The sequence below is a fragment of the Rutidosis leptorrhynchoides genome, chromosome 8 (assembly GCF_046630445.1).
Source record: "Rutidosis leptorrhynchoides isolate AG116_Rl617_1_P2 chromosome 8, CSIRO_AGI_Rlap_v1, whole genome shotgun sequence".
NCBI lineage: Eukaryota > Viridiplantae > Streptophyta > Magnoliopsida > Asterales > Asteraceae > Rutidosis > Rutidosis leptorrhynchoides.
In genome coordinates, this window is record NC_092340.1 from 347944911 (window position 1) to 347967349 (window position 22439).

Below are 22439 nucleotides of genomic sequence, written 5' to 3' on the forward strand. Positions count from 1 at the left end.
AAAAAGATTATTTTTACGATCAGAATTCGGTTGGCTTTATAGGCAGAATTTCATTTTGGGGCTCCGCGACTCGCGGCATTTTTGCCTTCAAACTCCGCGAGTCGCGGAGAATGAATTTACAGCTCACACCCTTGGAGTCTTTCTCTGCCGACGGTTTTTATTTATAAATATAATATATATATATAATTAATTATATATTATATTATATTTATATACATAGTTAACTTGTAATTTTTAGTCCGTTGCGTCGAGCGTTAAGAGTTGACTCTGGTCCAGGTTCCGGATTTTCGAACGTCCTTGCGTACAATTTAATATCTTGTACTTTGTGTTTTGAATCTTGTACTCTTGTAATTTCGAGACGTTTCTTATCAATAATTGGAACCTTTTTTATTGTCTTTTGTACTTTTGAGCTTTTTGGTCGTTTGCGTCTTCAATTCGTCGAATCTGTCTTTTGTCTTCACCTTTTATTATTTAAACGAATATCACTTGTAAATAGAACAATTGCAACTAAAAGCTTGTCTTTCTTGAGGAATAATGCTATGAAATATATGTTCGTTTTTAGCATTATCAATACTCTATCTATGCAATCAATGCAATAAGACACGTTTAGACTTAAGATGATAGACAGGTAATTTCCGACAAGAAATGATAGGCAAAACTTTTGACATGCAGACACAGTCGAAGTCCAGACTTACGAATGTATCCTAACAACTATCAGTTAGACACACTAATGCAAGACCTGGTTCACTAAGACCAACGCTCTGATACCAACTGTGACGATCGCTCCAAATCCATATGGACAATACGTCATTCATCGATTTCATAGCGAGGTATTTGACCTCTATATGATACATTTTATAAACATTGCATTCTTTTGAAAAGGTATACCATAAATGTATATTTAAATCCAAGGTTTTCGACATCTGGTGATTTCTACATATAGACAATCACTGTAAATAATAGTTTACAATAATACTTCTGTTGACAACGCAGTCAAAATAGATACATGGTGATGATTTTGTGAATGCAACGTTTTTTCGAATAAAGCAAGTATGACTCCATGCATATAGTTTGTATAACATATAAGCAAACAGCGGAAGACTTCTAGGAACCTGAGAATAAACATGCTAACAAGTGTCAACACAAAGGTTGGTGAGTTCATAGTTTTAGTGTTTCACATAATTTGTAAACAAAAGTGGATCACAAGATTTCAGTTGTTTCATCCAAAAACGTTTATCAAAATATTTTATAAGATTGAGCACCCTGGTAACTAAGCTTTAACGTTTATCTAATAAGTACCCCTGTGTTTAACATGCAACCAACATGTACGATACACTCAAATAGCATACGTCTGTTTTATAGTTCAGGCTAGGGTTTCTATACCTGGAACAGACGGGGATGTCAAGCCCTATGGATCCATATACTGTTATTCGCGCCCACCAGTCCATATCCTACGTATTGGCAGTTACTAGTTACCAAATCTAAGGGATTTTCGGTTCAAACTCAGTGTAGAATTAAGTATGTACTTGTATCCATTGTGTTTAAATATATTGCATGTATTCTCAGCCCAAAAATATAGATTGCAAAAGCAATTAAAAAGGGAGCAATGAAACTCACCTTAGCAGCATATAAAGTCGTTCACCAAAATGTGACTGAAACTCGGATTATCAAATAACTGTAGATCTCAACCTAGAGAACATATGTTGGTTAATAAATGTCTATCAAGCTAGGTCTGGTCATAGTGTATCACAATCCTAATGCTCGAGATCGACATACAAAAGTTATCCAAAGTCGTTTCAAAAAGTCAATTTTGACAAAAGTTCAACAAAATGAGACGTACCTTATATAAGGATTCATTTACTCGGTTGGTAATATTCAAAAATTCAATTTATCAATCTTATAAACAAGTTGTTTAAATCTTAATTGTAGATTCAAAAGCAATTTCAATTAACATCAATCATAATTCAGTTGATCATGTCTTTTAATCCGTTCATCGAAATTATTCGATATTTAAATGAAAAGTTATTGATTTTTCGTTAGCTTTCCAAAAACATGTATATCATATACCATTTACCAGTAATATATGTATTTAATTTGTGATTCATTATAAACTGTTTAACGACAAAATTTAGCATACAAGCATGCATAAATATATATACTCGAGCACTAGACATGGATACATAATTAATATATAAAAGATAAGATATAAATGCTCACGTATCAATATTGTGATTCAATATTGCAGGAAAGTACGTAGACGCAACTGAGATGATAAACACTAGGTTTGATCTGCGAATAATACCCATGAACATTACCCATAACCTCCATAGCTATAACCCATAATTTCTTTAGCTCTATCCCGCTTGAAAACCATTTTTGGAATCGTTTGGACATAACCTCGTCGTAGTATTTTATGTATAATACTAATAATAATTGATAATATTAAAACTAATAATGATAATAAGAGTAATAATAACTACGTAATATATATATATATATATATATATATATATATATATATATATATATATATATATCGATACAGATAAGTTGTGTGTGTGTTGTGTTTTTAACATTCTGCAAACCCAAGTTCCTACGTTCATATATATATATATATATATATATATATATATATATATATATATATATATATATATATATATATATATATATATATATATAAAATAATAATATAATAATATAATATAATAATAATAAAAATGTGTAAATTAAAAATAATAATAAAAAACGCCACATCCATCATCAATTTAGATGTTTCTTGTATCGACATTGTTTTTAATATAGATAATAATAAAATAATATAATAATTATAATAAAATAATATGATTCGTAAATCGAATATTAAAATTTTAAAAAGTCGTATTTATTAAATACTTCAGGGGTATTATATGTAACTTATAATTAATAATTTCTATCATGTCGCTTTCATATGAATAGTAAATTAATTAATTTCAATTCAACTATTTAAGTTACGTTGTTGTACGTTGTGCTTTACAACTTGTACATTTTTAATTTAACTTCGTTTCTAAAAAAAATTACAACAATTATATCATAAAAATAAAACGATTTAATACGTAAAATTTTTAATTTGAAATGGCATTGTTTAATAGTAAATTTTTAATCATTTAGTATATAAATATTATAAAATTTAGTTTTCCAAAACTAATTATATTCAAAATCATTTTATTAAAAGGTTATAATAATAGAAATTATTATATCATAAAACGTCTTCGTTTAAGAAAGTAAAATCATATATAAATCATGACGGGTTCGAGTTTTAACTTATAGGTTGTTCGTGAATCATAGGGTAAAGTCCAGAGGTTAATTAAATGTATGAAAATATTTTAATGCAACACATCAATTTGCTTATCTTGTCGGAGTTATCAGAGTTTAATTTTGACCAAAATTTCCGGGTCGTGACAGATATTATCGTATCTTTCATTATTAATATCCTCAATATTTCTGAAGATATCTTCATAAATATTCTCGTCCAAAATTATGTATCCTTTCGTGCCATCTATATTACATTATAAAGGAAACTACTTTAGTTTCTAAATTTCTCTAAAATTCGAGTTTGAATTATGAATGATTTTGAAGTAGTGTTGAAAATTGATGCATGAGTTAGTATAATATAATGACACTTGATCAACGTGATTATATTACAGTAAGTCATGCTAAGTTTCTAAATGGAACATGATGATTCACAGATCCTAACGTCATCATGTGCTATGTTACACGACTCTTACATTCTATCTAATATATAAACATATCAAGAATATAATTTTTTGATAGTTCTATCTTTCCTCTTGAATTCTAGTAATTTGACAAGTCAGATTGTGCTATTGCCGTTTCTTTCCTAGAACATTAACTATGTTCATTCGAAACTTCATACATATGAATTCTGGACCATTATTCGCTTGACTTAAAGTCAGGAAGAGAAAACCAAAGAATGGAACTCTAAAAATATAAAGAAAACGAAGGGGATGGATTTATAGAGAAATATCCGATATAGCAATCAAAACGGATTATCGCATTTATGCAAAGAGGATCTTAATTTCATTAATTATATAAGAATCAAATCTTTTAGATTTCGATGATTTTCTTTAAATTCCTAGAATTCCGGAATTCAACAGTGACTACATCAAAAGTCAAGATGAATCTTTATTTCTCATTTCACTCATTTGTGATAGCTTCACTCGTACGCTTCGCGTAATCAAATTGTTTTATCCATATTTCTCAATAATGATAAACCCCTATGTATTGACTCATATTTGTCATGGAAACATACTTATTGTTAGCCATTACCATCCCAATCAAATTTCGGGACGAAATTTCTTTAATGGGTAGGTACTGTGACGACCCGGGAATTTCCGACCAAATTTAAACTTGATCTTTATTTTATTTCGACACGATAAGCAAAGTCTGTAATGTTAAGTCACAAAAATTTTGAACTGTTTAGATGGATTCATTTAACTTTTGACTATTTCCCAACGATTCACGAACCTTTAAATTGTAAAAATGTATATATAAATAATTATATATGTAAATATTTACATATTATAAATTAAATATATTAATGAACTATTATGTAATTTAAACAACATAGGATAATTAAAATTTGTTATTTATAGATGTTTAATTAAATTTAGAGAGTCTATTGAATGTAAATGATTTCGAACATAATTTTTCAACGTTAACAAGGTATTAAATGTACGATGTTATACCTTGAATTTATCTAAGTAATACAACTTAATGTTTAAAAACCGAATCATATATATAGAAATGTGAATATATATATATATATATATATATATATATATATATATATATATATATATATATATATATATATATATATATATATATATATATATATATATATTTATACATAATTATTACTATAGATATATATAATGTTAAAATGTATAAATATTAAATATACAATATGTATTATGTAAATATTTAATATTATAAAATTAATAGTATATAAAATAAATATATGTAATTACAAGTTAAAATATAATTAATGTATTAAAATTCTTATTATTAATTTTCTTATTATCATTTTCATAAATAATAATATTAATATCAAGAACAGTATTATTAATATTATCATATAATTTATAGATGTAAAAATCGATACATTTGATTTGTTACATCATTATTAATAATATTATTTTAAACAATATATATAGTTAAGATTATTATTAATTATTATCATTATTGTTTATATAATAATAATTATTATTAGTATTAATATTGTTATTAATATATCTACTTATTTATAGTAATACAAATTATATATAAAATCAGAAAATTATAATCTGGATCCTGTTATACATCTAGCTCGACTGTAGTAGATTGATACCTTTGTCTCCAAACCGTTTCACATCCCTATCCTTCGTACAAATCAGATAATCATCTGATTCAATATTTATTTTATGTAGTTGAATTTTTCTGTCCTCTTTTGTTTGATTAGGAAAATTGATACGCATATACTTTATATAATTGATCGCTTTCAGTGTTAACTAATCCATATAACTTTTTACCACCAACTACAACTTATACAATTCATTTATCTGCTTTATATTGATTAAATTAAACCAAAATATTGAAGAACACCCAAATGTTCCCCTGTTCGTGTACCATTCATCCAAAACCTCGAAATCAAATCCCATTTCAAAATGTAAAAATGTAGTTATGTTAAGAATCTATTACTAATTCTTTCTGCAAAATTCGAAGTTCCAATTCATCTTAATGAATTCGAATTTTGAAGTCAAAGTTCTTGAAACAAAAGTCAACAGGATGTTCTTCAAACAAATTCGAATTGTCTGTTATCAATCAAGTTAAATTGAGGATTTGAGAAGTTTTCATAAATGATTTCTAACCTATTTCATGTTTTAACAATTGTGTAAAACGTCATCTATTTCAAAATCATTTTTTTTTTTTGTTCATACAGCGACGGGTTTACATACACACACACACACACACACACACACACACATATATATATATATATATATATATATATATATATATATATATATATATATATATATATATATATATATATATATATATATATATATTTTATTTTATTTTGCTTTTAAACAATGAAATCACAACAAGTTAAATTTTGTTTCGTTTACATATTTAAATTCAAACTTGTAAGTTGTTGAATTGTAATCGTTCTGTAAGCCTGGTCGAGTTCCAAATTGATGAGGAAGGAGATGATAATTTATCACAGTTTATATTTTTGGGGTTGGGATATTAATCAGAAAAAGCACGCATGGAACCATGGTCTTGGTTGTTTGGGTGTAACCGAGAGGTCTTGAGTTCGAGTTCTGCTCAGGGTATTTCTTTTTGGAAAAAGCTATAAAAAGGGTATACACTCTTATTTTTTCTTCTTCTATTATTATTACTATTAGTTATTACTATTAGTTATTATTATTATGTTTATTATTATATTATTATTATTATTGTTATTATTATTAGTTATTGTTATTATTGTTAAGATAATCACTATTATTACTATCATAATACATGTTATTATTATTATAAGTATTAGAATTGTTATTATTAGTAATGCTAAAATAGATGTTAGTTATTATTATAAATATAATTACAATTATGAATAATATTAATATTATTAAACATTATTAGTGTCATTATTATTAGTATTAGTGATATTGATATAGGTATTATTATGATTAGGAATATCATTATTATCATTACTATAAAAATAACACAAACTAGTTTTATTATCATTAATATTAGTATTAGTATCACTTTTGTAAAAAGTTAGTATTATAATTATCATTATTATTATTATCACTATTATTATTATTATTATTATTATTATTATTATTATTATTATTGTTATTATTATTATTATTATTATTATTATTATTATTATTAGTAAATCATTAATATCAAAACTATCATTTTTAAACAAATAAATATATTGTATATAAAACATAGTTATTACATATACTATAATTATATTAATATTCCATATAACTATATATAAAACATATTAACATTTCTTATATAAAAAACTTATATACAACAAATTAGGTATTTATAATATAATACTAAATATATATAGATATTAATATAACTATATTAATCACTTTAAATACATATACAAAAAAATATATATATAACATATAATTTAAGATATAAAATAAAGTATATGTTTTAAATAGAATCTAATATAAATCTTATATAACTACGAAATATATATAAATAAATAAAATTATGAGATTCTATTATATGTTTTAATAGAAATACAATTGATATAGGTTCGTGAATCCGAGGCCAACCCTGCATTGTTCAATGTCGTCATATGTATTTTTACTACAAAATACAATACTGTGAGTTTCATTTGCTCCCTTTTTAAATGCTTTTGCAATATATATTTTTGAGACTGAGAATACATGCGCTGCTTTTATAAATGTTTTACGAAATAGACACAAGTAATCAAAACTACATTCTATGGTTGAATGATCGAAGCCGAATATGCCCCTTTTGCTTGGTAACCTAAGAATTAGTAAACCAGTCTACTAATTGACGCGAATCCTAAAGATAGATCTATTGGGCCCAACAAACCCCATCCGTTGTAGCGGATGCTTTAGTACTTCGATGTTGTTTTATCATGTCCGATGGATATCCCGGAATGATAGAAGATATTCTTATATGCATCTTGTTAATGTCGGTTACCAGGTGTTCAATCCATATGAATGATTTTTATGCATGATGTTTATGAGAAATGGGAATATGAAATCTTGTGGTCTCTATTAAAATTATGAAATCATTATTTATGATAAACTAATGAACTCACCAACCTTTTGGTTGACACTTTAAAGCATGTTTATTCTCAGGTACGAAAGAAATCTTCCGTTGTGCATTTGCTCATTTTAGAGATATTACTTGGAGTCATTCATGACATATTTCAAAAGACGTTGCATTCGAGTCGTTGAGTTCATCAAGATTATTATTAGGTCAATTATAGATTGAATATATTCTGAAATGGTATGCATGCCTGTCAATTTTCGATGTAATGAAAGTTTGTCTTTTAAAAAACGAATGCAATGTTTGTAAATGTATCATATAGAGGTCAAGTACCTCGCGATGTAATCAACTATTGTGAATCGTTTATAATGTATATGAACGGGTCCTTTCATTTGGCACGAGATCATCTCCTCCTACAAGGCTTAATTTATCGGCTCATGCTATTGAGATTCAAGATATAAGTTGTTTGAGTTGCAATTGTCGAGTGGAATCGTTGGACCATATTTTGTTCTTATGCGACGTGGCAGTCGAATTATGGCATAAGATTCGGATATGGATCGATGTTCAAATTTCGGTGTTTAACTTGCGGAGTGAATGGATTAAGTGGTGGGATTTGTGACAAGTTCGGGCTCGGACTAAGGATTTGTTGTACACCATCGTGGCTACCGTTCTTTGATATTTATGGAGATATCGGCTCAATTTTTCACAACACGAAGTCGCTAAAGAAGAACTTACTTTTTGATTGCATTTGTAACTCTCCGTTTAATTGGATTCATAATAGGGGCAATATAGATGTGAGGTGAGATGAGTGGCTCATCAAGTCATTGTAATAGTTGTTGGTTCGTTAGGCTTTAAGCTTTTGTATCTTTTGATTTTTTGCTTTCCTAGTTTCTCACTAGGTGGCAACTATAATGAAATAAAATTTGATGTTAAAAAAAAGAAAGAATAAAGCTACAAATATATCATATACTTTCACTTTTGTTTCAATGTAGGCTATATATCTCGAAAGATACTATTGTAGGTTATAAAATTTAAAGATGTGTAAATGTAAACAAAATGTGACCGATTACCTGCTAGATCGGTAAAACTATTTATATGTTATTTTTTAAACTGAAATAATTACACGAACTGTCCATGTGACTTGCTCATGATGCGTGTGCGGTCCCTAAGACTAACGGACGTTAAAAAGGCCCGTTAAGTCAAATCTTTTTCAAGATTAGTGTTATACAAAATGTGACCAGTTACCTGCTAGACCGGTAAAACTAATTATATGTCATTTTTTTAACTGAAAAAATTACACGAACAGTCCACGTGGTTTGCTCATTTTGCCTGTGCAGTTCCTGAGACTAATAGAAGTTAAAAAGCCCGTTAAGCCAAATCATTTTTCAAGATTAGTGTTTACAATATAATTTTTGGTGACGAAGATGAAGATGGCTAAATTGAAGGTGAAAATGATAAGTTAAATGTAAAGGAGAAAAAAATAAAAAGAAAAAGATGTCCATGACTCAATTTTAGCGAAAAAATTAACGACGTTAACATGTTGAACAAATACTTTATTTATCAGGTAAAAACTTTATAGATGTTGATAATGGCACATAAACAAAAAGTTCATAACATACACTAGTATTATTTTGGGTATACAACATACATCGAAACAAAATTGAGAATATATGACTTATTCGTAGCTTTAAAAAAAAAAAAAAAAAAGTCTTGGTGCAGTAGCTTCCATGTTGTATCGAAATCACGTTCTGAACCTACTAAAGCACAACTAATCAATTTTCAAATATTACTCGTCAAACACTATAAATATATTATTTACGTTTTACAACTGTGATAATAAAAAATCGCTATCAAAACGCAACCCCAAACACCCTCTTATTTAGATACAAATTTATAAGGTGAATTACATAGTATTACATTTTGCTCCATAACATATATAACTCAAAATGATACACGAATTCAAAAGATATGGTGACTAAATCGAAGTTAAAAGTTACAATATATAAAGTTTAGAGGTCAGAGTTTTCGCAAGAGTAGCGTGTGACCTTGCATATCTGGGTTTTGGCATTTACAAGAGTCTCTTGTGGCCTTGTGTATTCCGTTTTTGGCTATAGTCGCAAGGTCTCAAGACCAAAATAATCGTTGATGACTGAAAAGTAATTTGTGACCTGAAATTTTGCGAATACTCGTATAATACGTGAGTTTGCCTTTAATAAAAACAAAGAGAAGATAACAATAAACTTATGTAATCTAATAATCTTCTGCTACCAAAGAGAAGATAACAATAAACTTATGTAATCTAATTTAGGGTGCGTTTGTTTACCTCTTAGTGGAATGGTTCAGCACTGAATGCTGAACCATTCAGCATTCAGTGCGTTTGTTTCTGACCTCTGAATGACATATGGTGCTGAATGATTCAGAATTCAGCTCTGAACCATTCAGAGATGAAACACTCTCTTAACCATTAAGAACCTAAATTATCTATAATATTCTTCTCAAATCATATCCTGATCACCCAACTAACAAGTATATTGAATTTTTTATTCATGTCACACGTTAATAAGGTAGTTTTAGTCAGTTCATATCGTTCATTCTAAATTATTATCAAACAACTTATTTTCATTCAGAGCAAACCTTATTCAGAGGCTCTGGACCATTCAGATTCTGAATCATTCAGCACTAAATCATTTAGTTTTATCAAACACGCCCTTAGTCCAACAAACATGCATGACACATGCCACAACCCAGGTGGCTTAAATGTTTTTGTAGTTTGTACGATATATTTTAACCAATATTTTTTATCTTCCCTAGTTCTAACCCATTGTAAATTTCAATTGTGGTCCACATATTCAAATTAAACGTTACAACTTACAAATCCTATTCATTTCAATTATTTTACCTAAGTGTTAGGAGTGCGACGCGAATTAAACAAGGAAACGTTTTTCTGGAGCAAGCATGTCGCGACCAGGATGAGGCTCTCGCGATGGTGACAAGGTGGCAGTCGAAACAGGTCCTGAAAACAACTGCATCGCAACCGCGATGCATGTGTTGCGACTGCAACACGGGTGTGACGGGGAGAAGTTTTTCAGAATCGGGTTTTCTTGCTCCCAAAGCTATTTCCTTGTTTAGTTTTGTCTATTTAAACATCTTATTGTAACTCATACATGTATCCACGAAAATTATCAATAAAAGAACTCTCTTTGGTGATCGAGGATTAAAGTAATCATTCGTGATTACATATAACCTCGTTAAATTCTCTTGTCTTTATCGTTTTTGCTAGTTTCTTCGTATACATCAACTATTTTCATTTATTTGTAAGTGGGTTTGATAACTTCGGGTTATCAAGTCTTATCAGGGCTCACATGCTTTATTCCTAACACAAAGAAGACCATCAAACCACATCAAACTCAATACTCAAGTCACAATAAAATACTACTTATATTTTTCCATTTCTGAAAGCATTTTGAAGTTTTTTTTGTCAGATTATGTTTTTAATATGCCAATACAACCTACTATAATCGCATTCGATTCAGTTATTTTAGACACTAACTCCGTATAATCAAAGAATAACACAACCCCCACGAGCCTTTCTCCAACCGCTCTTTGGTGCCTTGTTTCTTGTTTGCGTCATTCCTTGCTTTCTTCTCTTTCTGTAGTAAGTATAATGTGGGCGGGATTAGTAATCTCAAGTGTTAATTTAACTTAGATTTCATTCAAAGCTAAAAAGAAGGCTAATTTAACCTTGTACTATGAAAAAAAAAAAAAAAAAAAAAACTCTTTAAAGCTGCCAAATTCGTATTCAAGTTGATAGGTGACACATACACAAAGGTGGCGTAGTAGGGAGACTCAATTTGGAAAACATAAAACCACATTTTCTTGTTTGTCTTGTAAATTTTACCTAGAGAACACAATGTTTGTAACTTAAGAGTCGGAAATTATAGACAAAAAGATCATGAAAACATGTTACTCATAAGTTAATTTGACAAATCGACAATGATTGTGCATAAGTTATACATGTATAATACACAATTAATGAGTGGATTTATCACACTCAATTTTGAAAATATCACTATCCTATCAATCCTTTTGACAGGGTGAACGTAACAGTTTTGCTCCTACAATCTACATGTTTATGGAAAAAGCAAAACTCGACTACTAGAAGTTCAAGTGACACCTTGTTTGCAAAATGTTTTTCCCTACAATCGAACTTGCTATAAGCAATTTGATTCATTCGAAGATTTACTTCAGCCTATTTTTAGAGTTTTACGAAGCAATTTTATAGTTCGTACTAAATTAAATTTCTGTGATTAAGATGAAGAACAATGAAGTCACCGTCGTTTTCTTTGCATCCTTGCGATGGTTGAGAAAAATCATTCCCATGGAAATGAAACAAAACAAAAACACACGATGAGAAAATAAACAATAAGAGAAAAACACAAACTAGCAGACACACAACTTTAAGTTTCGGGTTATTCTTCAATAGGCGCGTATATGTTTCGTAGTTGGTGTCTTCTTCAATCCAAGAATCTTGTATTTATGATTTTGGTTGATCGAATACACTTGGTTCAAGCCTACAACTTTATATACTTGAACCTTGTAAGAAAGTTATTAAGATTACTTAACTTCGCATCATCGTCATGGTATCTATTGTTATCATCCGCTAGAGATTCAACGACTCAATTTCACATCATTCGTTAATATAAATTGGTAATATAATTTTTATGTTGAAAAACTATGAAACAGGAGAGCTTAAAAACCAAAATTTTTTTTTTTTTTAGGAAAATGAGAGAGTTGACACGAATAGTCCCATATCCAAGTTGTAGAAGGCCAACTTCTTTTTTTTGGTAACAAGAACCCCTTATGAACGAGCACATTGGCTCCCCAAAACATGCACCCCTCGAACATCGGGAACCCACACGTCACTCCGATACCAGGTAAAGCAACTTCCACCGTAAATCCCTAATTGGGCTCAAGAGGACATTGCCAAGGATTGAACCCGAGACCTACAACTTCATTAAGACGTCTGGTGGCCACTTGAGCACTGCCCAAGTGGTTAGAGGCCCGGCTTTTATGAGGGACTACTGGTATAGTTTTTTTTCTCAAGTAGCATTGAAGAAGTAAAACATCATTATCATTATCTTTTATAAAACGTTTTATCTAGTGGAGTTGAGCACATATGGCAAGGAACAAATTCATAAACATCGTATCATTATTCATATTCACAATGAAAGCCAAGTCTGATCAAGACCCATATACTAACTGCAAAAAATGAACAAATATAAAGCACAAATAAAACACAAGTTTTAGGCATCACCTTTGTGTCAACATCTTAAGCTGCTGACTTTTCTGGCAATAAAAGATCATCCCAGTTAAGTAATAATATCATGGATAGCAAGCACTTATGCAAAAAACGTACCACGAACAAGTTAATTAATAATTAAGACCGACAAATTCGTTTTAGGTTTATAACACAAAAAGAGGAAGCAAGAAGAAACTACTCAAGAAGCTAAAGAGCAAACAGGCAAAGATACATAGAAGAAAGGCAAACAGAATAAACCGAAAACCACCCAAGAAACATTCAAGTTATGAAATGAATCCTACCAGGAGTAAATAAAAACATTAACTTATAAATTTTTTTACGTTTTAGTAAGTGATTGAAGGTCCTCACTTGGCCATCATGATCTTGACGAATTCCTCATAGTTGATCTGACCATCACCATCGACATCAGCCTCACGAATCATCTCATCAACTTCCTCATCGGTGAGCTTCTCACCGAGGTTTGTCATAACATGACGAAGCTCAGCTGCAGAAATGAAACCGTTCTGGTCCTTATCGAAGACCCTGAAAGCCTCCTTAAGCTCCTCCTCAGAGTCAGTGTCCTTCATCTTCCTGGCCATAAGATTAAGGAACTCGGGGAAATCAATAGTACCGTTTCCATCAGCATCGACCTCATTGATCATGTCCTGAAGTTCAGCTTCTGTTGGGTTTTGTCCAAGGGATCGCATAACTGTCCCGAGCTCCTTGGTAGTGATACAACCTGCAATACCATACACACAAACAAACTTCTTCCATCACCACTTCCTTCACATCGTAAATTTTATTATTATAGCAGAATATTGAAAAAAATGTGCAAGTTTACTAAAACTTCAGATCATAAGAACAACATTTTAAGTAGAAATCATGAATCAAATGCACATTAGCATTCTAACTTATTCAGTAAGTCAGTAACCAAATACTGTAACGAACAACTTCATTTTCAATATCGATTAATTGTAAAAAATGACATCGTTGAACTAAAATAGATCTAGCAATATGCAAATAGACAAAGTTTAGTATGCATTAATTTTAATTTCTTTTCGACTGTTACTCCATTTGCAATAACTTTTCGTGTTATTCTACTTACACAACATCATCTGGTAGCCAGTTATCGCCTAGGCATTTCATCGAACACCTTACAGGCAGCAAAATAACAAACCAGCAAAACAATTACAGGATATGAAAAGTGCTCAAAATTCAAATTAATCAAAACATACAAAAAAAATCAATTGGCAAACACAAATCATGATTATAACATAAATTTGGAAGATATCATAACAATCCTCCAGCTAACAAAAGCTGGTCAACGCAGTAGTAAACAAAGTCAACTACGCAAGCAATACAACAATCAAGTCAAACTTCAATTGAATCACAACACAGATCTCAAAATTAAATATCTAATCGAACGAGCTAATATTCAAACAAATTGATTAATCAGTATATATAAATTTGAGAGAATATACAAGAAAGCTAACCATCTCCATCTTTATCAAACAGGCTAAAAGCTTCTTTGAATTCAGAGATCTGGTCATCGGTGAGCTGATCTGCCATTTTTTTCAGTAAATCGGAGATTAAAAACAAAAGAAATAAAAAGAAGGGATTTGCAGTGGGTTGAAATTTGATGAGAGTATGGAGCTAGCGAACCTATTTATAGAAGTAAAAGACTGATTTTGATTTTGATTTAATTTGATTTGATTTGATTTTATTTTAATTGTTTTAATTTGATTTTTTAATTTAAATTAGATAAAATTAATTTTTACAGTATCCGATCCCTTTCTTTTACAGCTAGTAGTCAATTAGTTAATTTTTTAATTACTAAATTGACCTTGTCTTTATATCGCTTTTTCCAAAGGTGACCTCCATGATTAATATGCTGCTATTTATTCGTCCTGTTTTTTTTTTTTTTTTCTTTACAAAGTAAGTATAAGATGCTTTCTTCATCAACCCCTCAATACCGGAAACGTGTGATTTTAATGTTTATTTAATCATGATTTTATTCATTCTACTTTTATATAAAGTCACTATAGATAGAAGTTATTATGTTATTCTGTTGATCATACTGAAGATTTGATTCTAACAAATGTTCTCTTTTATAAAGACATTAAGAAATGATAAATAAACCCGAGTTATATATATGATGAATCAAAGTTTGTGATATGTTCACAATATGGTGTGTGGCGCACCCCATAAACCAAAACAAATTGGAAGCTCATGCAGAAGCTATGTAGGACGACATGTTGCCCGGATGCGCGAAATTTTTCGCTTTTTGGAGCTATTTTATTTCAGCAAAAAAAAATTAAAATAAATATATTTTTCGGGACTCCCGAAAGGACTAGTCAACATTTCAGAAGAAGGAGATGAAAATTTTATCGCGTAGCCTTTTTTCTGGATGACATGTGTCGTCCCGAAAAGTGTTGTGTCTAATTTTCAAATTTCTTGTAGCATGTGGTTACCAATTATGAACATTTGAAGATATCTTACAATGATAACATGAATTTGAATACCAATGTGAATTTTATATGTAATTATTTTGTTTCTATATAACACATAGGTTTGGGTACTTTCATCTAATGTTTGCTTTGGTAGCAACATACTTCTCTTATTGGCTTTGCCAATTGCCAATAAACGCAACCTATTTAATTCTTGTTCACAGTTATGATGTGACCTAAAGTTCGCTAATGTTTGCAACTTCTGAAGTCTTTCAGATTCGAGTTGTCTCTCTTGACATAGACTTTCAAGATATTACCACCTTCATTGAGTCTTCTTCTAATGACACCTTGTGGAATTGTGGTTTTGAGTTAGTATCATACTTTTTGGCCTATAAATAGTCTTTTTCTTGTAGCGTAGTGATATGTAATTTTGTATAAACACTTCTCTATTATATGATTTCCAATTCCAATTTGGATACCAATAAAACATTGTACTTGGTATTCTGCTTCCCATTCACCAAATGCTGCTATTTTGGCATGTATCTACAATATGGTCAACTAGTCCAAACGAGGTGAATGTTGCTCGATATCTCAAACGAATACAACCTCTTAACTTGTTTTATTCGGACTTTCAAGAATTTAACCTAGTAAACTGCAATATTGTTTTTGTAATCATACTAACGTGTAAATTGTTTATCAAATGTTAGAAAATAGATTTGCTTGCTTCTCAACCTGGCCCAACTTGTTTTTGACCCTTACCAAAAGACTTGTTCAAACCCGAACTTGTCTGGGTTTGTTATCTAACCTGCGTTAAGAATTAACATGTCCATCTTTCCAGCTCTGCTCAATTGCGCTTAACGATGTATCACTGCTTTTTCATCTTGTTGATATATGCCAATAAGGAATCGGGGATGTACATGCAATGCAGCTAATAAATATTTTTTGTTTCTTTAATTTCACAATTAATGATACGGAGTATAAGTGTATAACATTTCTTGAATTTGATTTAGAAATATAATTGGATTCTAGCACTTCTTTCCACATTTGCCATCCTGAAATGTCATTCATGCGCTCACATATCTTATACTCCGTATTTCCTTTTCTTTTAGAATAAAATCTAGAATTATAACAACAAATTATCAAGCAAAATGATTTACTTTTAACCATGGTTGTAAAACTCGGCCAACTCGGCCGAGTAATCGGCGATTACTCAGTTGGAAGAACAAAACGAGTAATCGGTGTCTAACTCGTCCAATTACTCGGTCAACGCCGGTCAACGCCGGTCAACGGTGGTCAACAATATCGGAAAACTCAGTGAAAAGATGAAGGAAAACAGGAGACGATTTGATGTGTTTGTTTGTTTAGAAAGAACGAATTGAAGGAACATACCTGTAATGTCTCGATTTCCATTCATGAAGACTCTTAAACAAATAATTTAGGGTTTGGTGAATGAGCTAAGGTTGAAGAAGAAGAAGGGAAGATGTAGCGTTAGGTGAAGAATGATGCGGCTGGTTGATTAGGGTTTCTAAAATAACACTCATTTTATTATTTTTTAATTTACATTTAAATCCCCTAAAATTTAACTGTTATAGATTTTAACACCTTAATTTAGTTTTTCTTTCTTCTTCATTATCAAATAGATACAAATCTAACCCCTCCAATTAAAACAAATATTTATATGTAACTAAACTTTACATATATATTTATAAAATTTTATATATTTAACATATATATTTATAAAATGTTTGTTTATAGCTAATAATATATTGAAAATATTTAGTTATATTAGAAAAGTCAACAAAAGTCAACATCCGAGTACTCATCCGAGTTCTCCCCGAGTAGCCGATTACTCCTCAAAAACCTCCGGCCGAGTACTCCCCGAGTCGCGAGTTTTACAACCTTGCTTTTAACCTTCATCCATTATTCTTTTAAAATTCATCTAATGTTGTATGCGTATTAACTTTTTTGTCAACGAGAATAGAGGGTGTTTTTTAACCAATCGCTTGTCTGCCTAAAAAAGTAGGTATATCAGGTGGAAGAGGAGATAAATAAAAACACTTCCATTGCTTATTATAAATTACATTCATATATGTGGAGACATAATAGTCATGCAACTAGATTATGTTGATGAACTATAAGCCTTTAGAATTTGTGATTATATTATAGACACGTTATTATGTTAATGTTCTGTAGGCTCTTTTGCGCTCAGCGTTACCCCACCACAAAGTTCCAGTTTCCATCAATGATATGTATATTTGACCATTTGGTTAGATGTAGCAAAATCGGTGGGGCTGTGGGGAAATGGATTAGGTAACAGATTTTGTACACGAAAGCTACAGTTGACACGGAATACTTTTGGTCCAAACTTACGCTGCAAATAAAAAAAAAAAAAATCTTTGATTCAAGGGTTAGAAGTAGAGTGCATAATCAAATGGGTCAAAATCGCCACCTTAGATTAGGTATTTCCATCGATTTGGTGAAACATGAATTGATGCAGGACGACGGGGAGGAGTTTACAAACTTACAGACAGCTATTGGTGCTTCGATTAATTCTACTAATGCACAATAATCCTATTGGAAATCATAAAAATCTTCCACATAATGTGGATTACATATGTTTACATAAAAACGACAAATCGAGATTCTAATACACATTGTCGTTTATGCTCTCTTGATGCTGCAACATCTACTTCATTGCTAAACTGGGTAAAAATATATTTCCGACACCTTCTGTCAAGAAAATAGATGATAACGTAGCTAATATATTCCACGGCTAGATGTGATCTTATAAACCTCGTACCTTAGTACGTGAGAGTAGTAACTAATTGGTATATTCAAGAAAACTATATGCTCTTTACAAGAATATCAAGAATTTTGATTAAAGTTTTAAATGATTTCATCATATTTCGAAGAATCAATCACTACACTATTTCACTCGCTCACTCAACTATCACAAATATACAATTGTCTCATCTCAAAGATGTAAACCTAAACTTCATGATCAAAAGGGTCACTACGATATCGTTAAGAGTGAAACGCCGAAAGTACTTCAAGCATGAAAAAACGATTTTGAAATAAAAATATATCCAAACTATATGCGATTGAATTCAACTCAAAGATACAAAATTTACCTATACATTAGAGGTCAGTACATTTCCACTAAAGAAGCATTGTAAAAAGTACCTTCGAAATCATCACCTCTAACCTCACAGTCCCACCTTGCAATTCTGAGATCCACCAGTTAAAGATCCACCTGTACTATTGCCTGAGATACCAACCGACAAATTAGGGCAAAATATCCTCAAAATCCTTCTTCTAGTCCACCAAGCACTAGCTTTAAACCTAACCCTAGCTACCATCCTCAAATTAAAATCAATCGTGCCACGAGCCCGATCACTATTAATCCCATTTCGATCGTTTACATACGCGGATAACAAAGCAAAAGTCGCCCTAACATTCGTCTCATTCTTCTTCCCTTGAACAAACGGTGCCAGCGTAGTTTCAGCAATCGATTCTGATTTATAAAACACGGCAGCTTCAATATGATCATAATACAACGTGATCTTAGAGTTAGGGTTACGTGCAGTGAGTTTAGCATCCCAATTACCTGAAAGCAAATTTGATGAGATGTTGAAGTTAGTTAGGGTTAGGGTTTCAACACGAAATTGGGGAACTTGTGGATGGAGAATTAGCCACATGATGAAACCGATAGTTCCGGTGATGATGAAACAGGCGATGAATATGGTGAAGATGCGGCGGAGGAAGGTGGCGCGTTGTTGATTTGCGTAAGGGTTTGAGTAGTAAGGGTTTGATGAAACATTGAAGTAGTGACTTTGTTGTGGTTGTGGTTGGGCGGCATAAGGGTAGGCAGTGCCCGGAGGAGGTGGAGGGTAGCCGTTGGAAGTAGGTGGTGGAGCTGGGTAGCCGGTAACAGGTCGGGTCGGATCCACCATTGAAAATTTTGGGGTTTGGGGAAATTGGCGGTGGAAACTATATGTACAGTCTACACGTTGTATCAGGTGTGATTTGGCGGAAAGAGCACATGATGAGCTGTTTAAAAGTGATTATCATAGTGATATTGTAAAGATGCTCATAAAAAAAATATACACGAATACCGATGCAAGTTTGTCGTTAAAAAAAAAAATTAAAGAACTTTTTTTTTGTGGAAGAGCAGTCGGGATCACTCAGGAGTTCACCACTCACGCGTTAACCTTTACCAGTTGCATAAACCGCCCCAACTACTGTCCATGAAGACACCCTTGAGTGAAATTCAAGGTTAAAGGGCAACCTTGTATGCAATACTGCACCTCACGAGAGTCGAACTCTTAACTTCTCGCTAATGGATGCAGACAACTTTATGCAACGCCTAAAACATTATCATAATAAATATTTGATTGGGCGGTCATTGTTGTTAGCATCTTACAACATGATTTTTGTTAACATTAAGTTCATATTGCTCATATACAACATTTAAATGTACTTCGTATTTTGTTGTTGGTAATCATAAGATTGTAATATTCATTGTTTTTGTTTATTAAGAAACTTATTTGTCAGTTTGTCTTGTGGGATTGTTAGCTTCAAGTCAAGCTTTTGTGGTGTGACTTAACCTTAATTACTTCGTGTTTATTCATTTAAAGTTTATTGGGCTTAATTGCTTATCACGGTTGATATATATATTTTACTTAGGCTAAATCTACGTAACAAAATGAGCCTTGAAAAATTGAATATAATATAAAGTAATGTTTGGAAACACTAGATGCTTACTGTTAGCTTATACTTCGTATCTGTTAGAGTTTTAAAAGTATTTAGTTGTTTGGAGGAGCATTTTAATTGTTAAAAAAATATTGAGCCCATGAAAACCCCGTTTCTCGAGCGGTTGATCGGGTTGCTCCCCCTCCGAGCTTCCCCTAAATATGAATGTCGATTCAAATCTTTTGATTTTTCGATATATTCAGTAGTCTTTAAACTTTGGAATCTTAATCAACGATGGTTGAGTTCTTTCCAATGTACAATGTCGAGATGGACGCTTTCATACATTATATATCTTCAACATATTATGTCCCATAGGTTTTGTTTAAGAGTTACTATCATGTCGGATCAAGAGTTTTTACATTCAAAGGGTTAGCGACACTGTTGAAAAATATATTCTCATACGTTTACTAATCACTTGATTGATATCTTGCTGATTCAGATTATATTTTTGTCGGACTGTCACCAAGTGATATGGAACAAAAATCTAATACTCGTAATAAATTCGATTATCTTCACTTGAGGTGATTAATTTTGGGTAAAGGGTTGATACCTAGTAAATATATTAACGAAACAAATGATACAACGAAGCACAAAACGGTCAAATGAACATGCCCCCAAGCCGAACAACCACACGAACTACAAAAGCCAAGCTCGGAAACAACAAGCACCCCCAATAAAACAATCAAACACAACATTAAGGAATTTTTCAATTAGATTTCATAAGTCTAACTTGAAAAGAGTCCTTCCACCTAATCGATGATCTTGAGCCTAACCGTTGAGTAAATTTCTTCAAAAAACTTGTCACACGATAGATACTTCTTTTGGAACAACCTAGCATTCCGCTCTATCAAAATAGCATTAATCGACGCGCCAAAAATTAATATTGCAATATGTGACAACCCGGAAATTTCCGACCAAATTTAATGTAACACCCCATTTTCCCCGTATATGATTTATAGGTGTATTGTGTATGTACGATAGGCGTATGAAGGGTTCGGGACATGTTCGGGTGTTGAGGTCTTGTATGCAAGAAAATGACTCAGATCACGCCGTGTGTCGCGGCGCGACAAATGAGGCCGCGGCGCGGCAATCAACTAGAATTCAGATCAGAAAGTGTGGTAAAGAAGGCACCAGACTTAGTCAAATGTCGCGGCGCGACATTTAAGGCCGCGGCGCGGCAAACTGCACGAACTTGCACCAGATTCTTGTAATTTTAAATGAAGTTCAAGGGCATTTTGGTCTTTTCACGTTTGAGCCAGATTTGAGGCTTTAACCTCATCCACTCATTCATTTTCCTAATTTCATTTTCCTTTTCTTTTCATTTTTCTCTCAAAACTCAAACACCCATTTGATTTCAAAGGGATTTTTGGAAAGGAAGAAGCGGGATTTGATCTTTGGCGTAGTTGACTACGTTGTTCTCCTCGTTCTTGGATACACGGTGATACTAGTGGTAAGCTCTAACTCCAAATTTCATTTTCGTGTTCATCATTCAAATTTGGGGCTTTTGATTGTATGATTCATATATGAAACCCATTTAGTTGTTAATTGGAGATTAACACCAATATTCGGGTTTATTGTTGTTATTGGCAGGTTTTGGGTTGGTTAATGATTTAAACATGTTTAAGACTTGAGAATGGTGTACAATCACTAGCATTAGTGATTATTGGTGTTTTGGAGACTTTTAGAGTTTTCGTGGTTGACTAATTTTGACTAGAGTCAAAATTAGGGTTTGTTGAGGATTATAACCCGAATGTCGATTTGATGAGGTTTGTAAACTTAAAATGGATTAAGTTGAAGTATAAAACCGAGTTAAACATGTTTTGGTGTCAAAACTTGTAAATGGTGAGATTTTGACCTTATGGGTCAAAATTAGGGTTTATGGGCGATTTTGAGAACGATAGGCGTTTAACACCTATGATTGGGTTTAATTGGCATTTTAGGACCATTGTCACTCGTGTTAGTGATTGTTGGTTAGTTTGGGCGCGGTTTGTCCTTGGAAGTGCATTTGGGTCAAAATTGCACTAAGTGTCGAATTGGGTTGGTTTGTAGATCCAATCTAAGTGTGTTGTTGAATTTGTGATAATGGATTAGGTACTTTCCATTGACGAGTTGCGGATTACTTGGAA

The 22439-nt window shown here is 31.5% G+C and overlaps 2 protein-coding genes across 3 annotated transcripts; both read right to left on the minus strand.

Moving 5' to 3' along the window:
• Positions 1-11284: 11284 nt before the first annotated feature.
• On the minus strand, positions 11285-14800 carry LOC139862733 (calmodulin-7-like). 2 transcript variants are annotated; one of them, XM_071851357.1, is made up of 4 exons: positions 14608-14800; positions 13484-13853; positions 12148-12165; positions 11285-11465 (listed from the first exon to the last, which is right to left on the minus strand). In XM_071851357.1, exons 1-4 carry the CDS (start codon positions 14681-14683, stop codon positions 11375-11377), a joined length of 555 nt encoding a protein of 184 aa, XP_071707458.1. In that variant the 5' UTR covers positions 14684-14800; the 3' UTR covers positions 11285-11374. The 2 variants fall into 2 exon arrangements, with proteins under 2 accessions (XP_071707458.1, XP_071707459.1); XM_071851358.1 differs by lacking the exon at positions 12148-12165 and having other exon boundaries at positions 14608-14799.
• A 3760-nt stretch (positions 14801-18560) lies between these two features.
• Positions 18561-19568, minus strand: LOC139863082 (NDR1/HIN1-like protein 10). The gene has a single exon (XM_071851727.1). It carries the CDS (start codon positions 19512-19514, stop codon positions 18768-18770), a length of 747 nt encoding a protein of 248 aa, XP_071707828.1. The 5' UTR covers positions 19515-19568; the 3' UTR covers positions 18561-18767.
• Positions 19569-22439: the final 2871 nt, after the last annotated feature.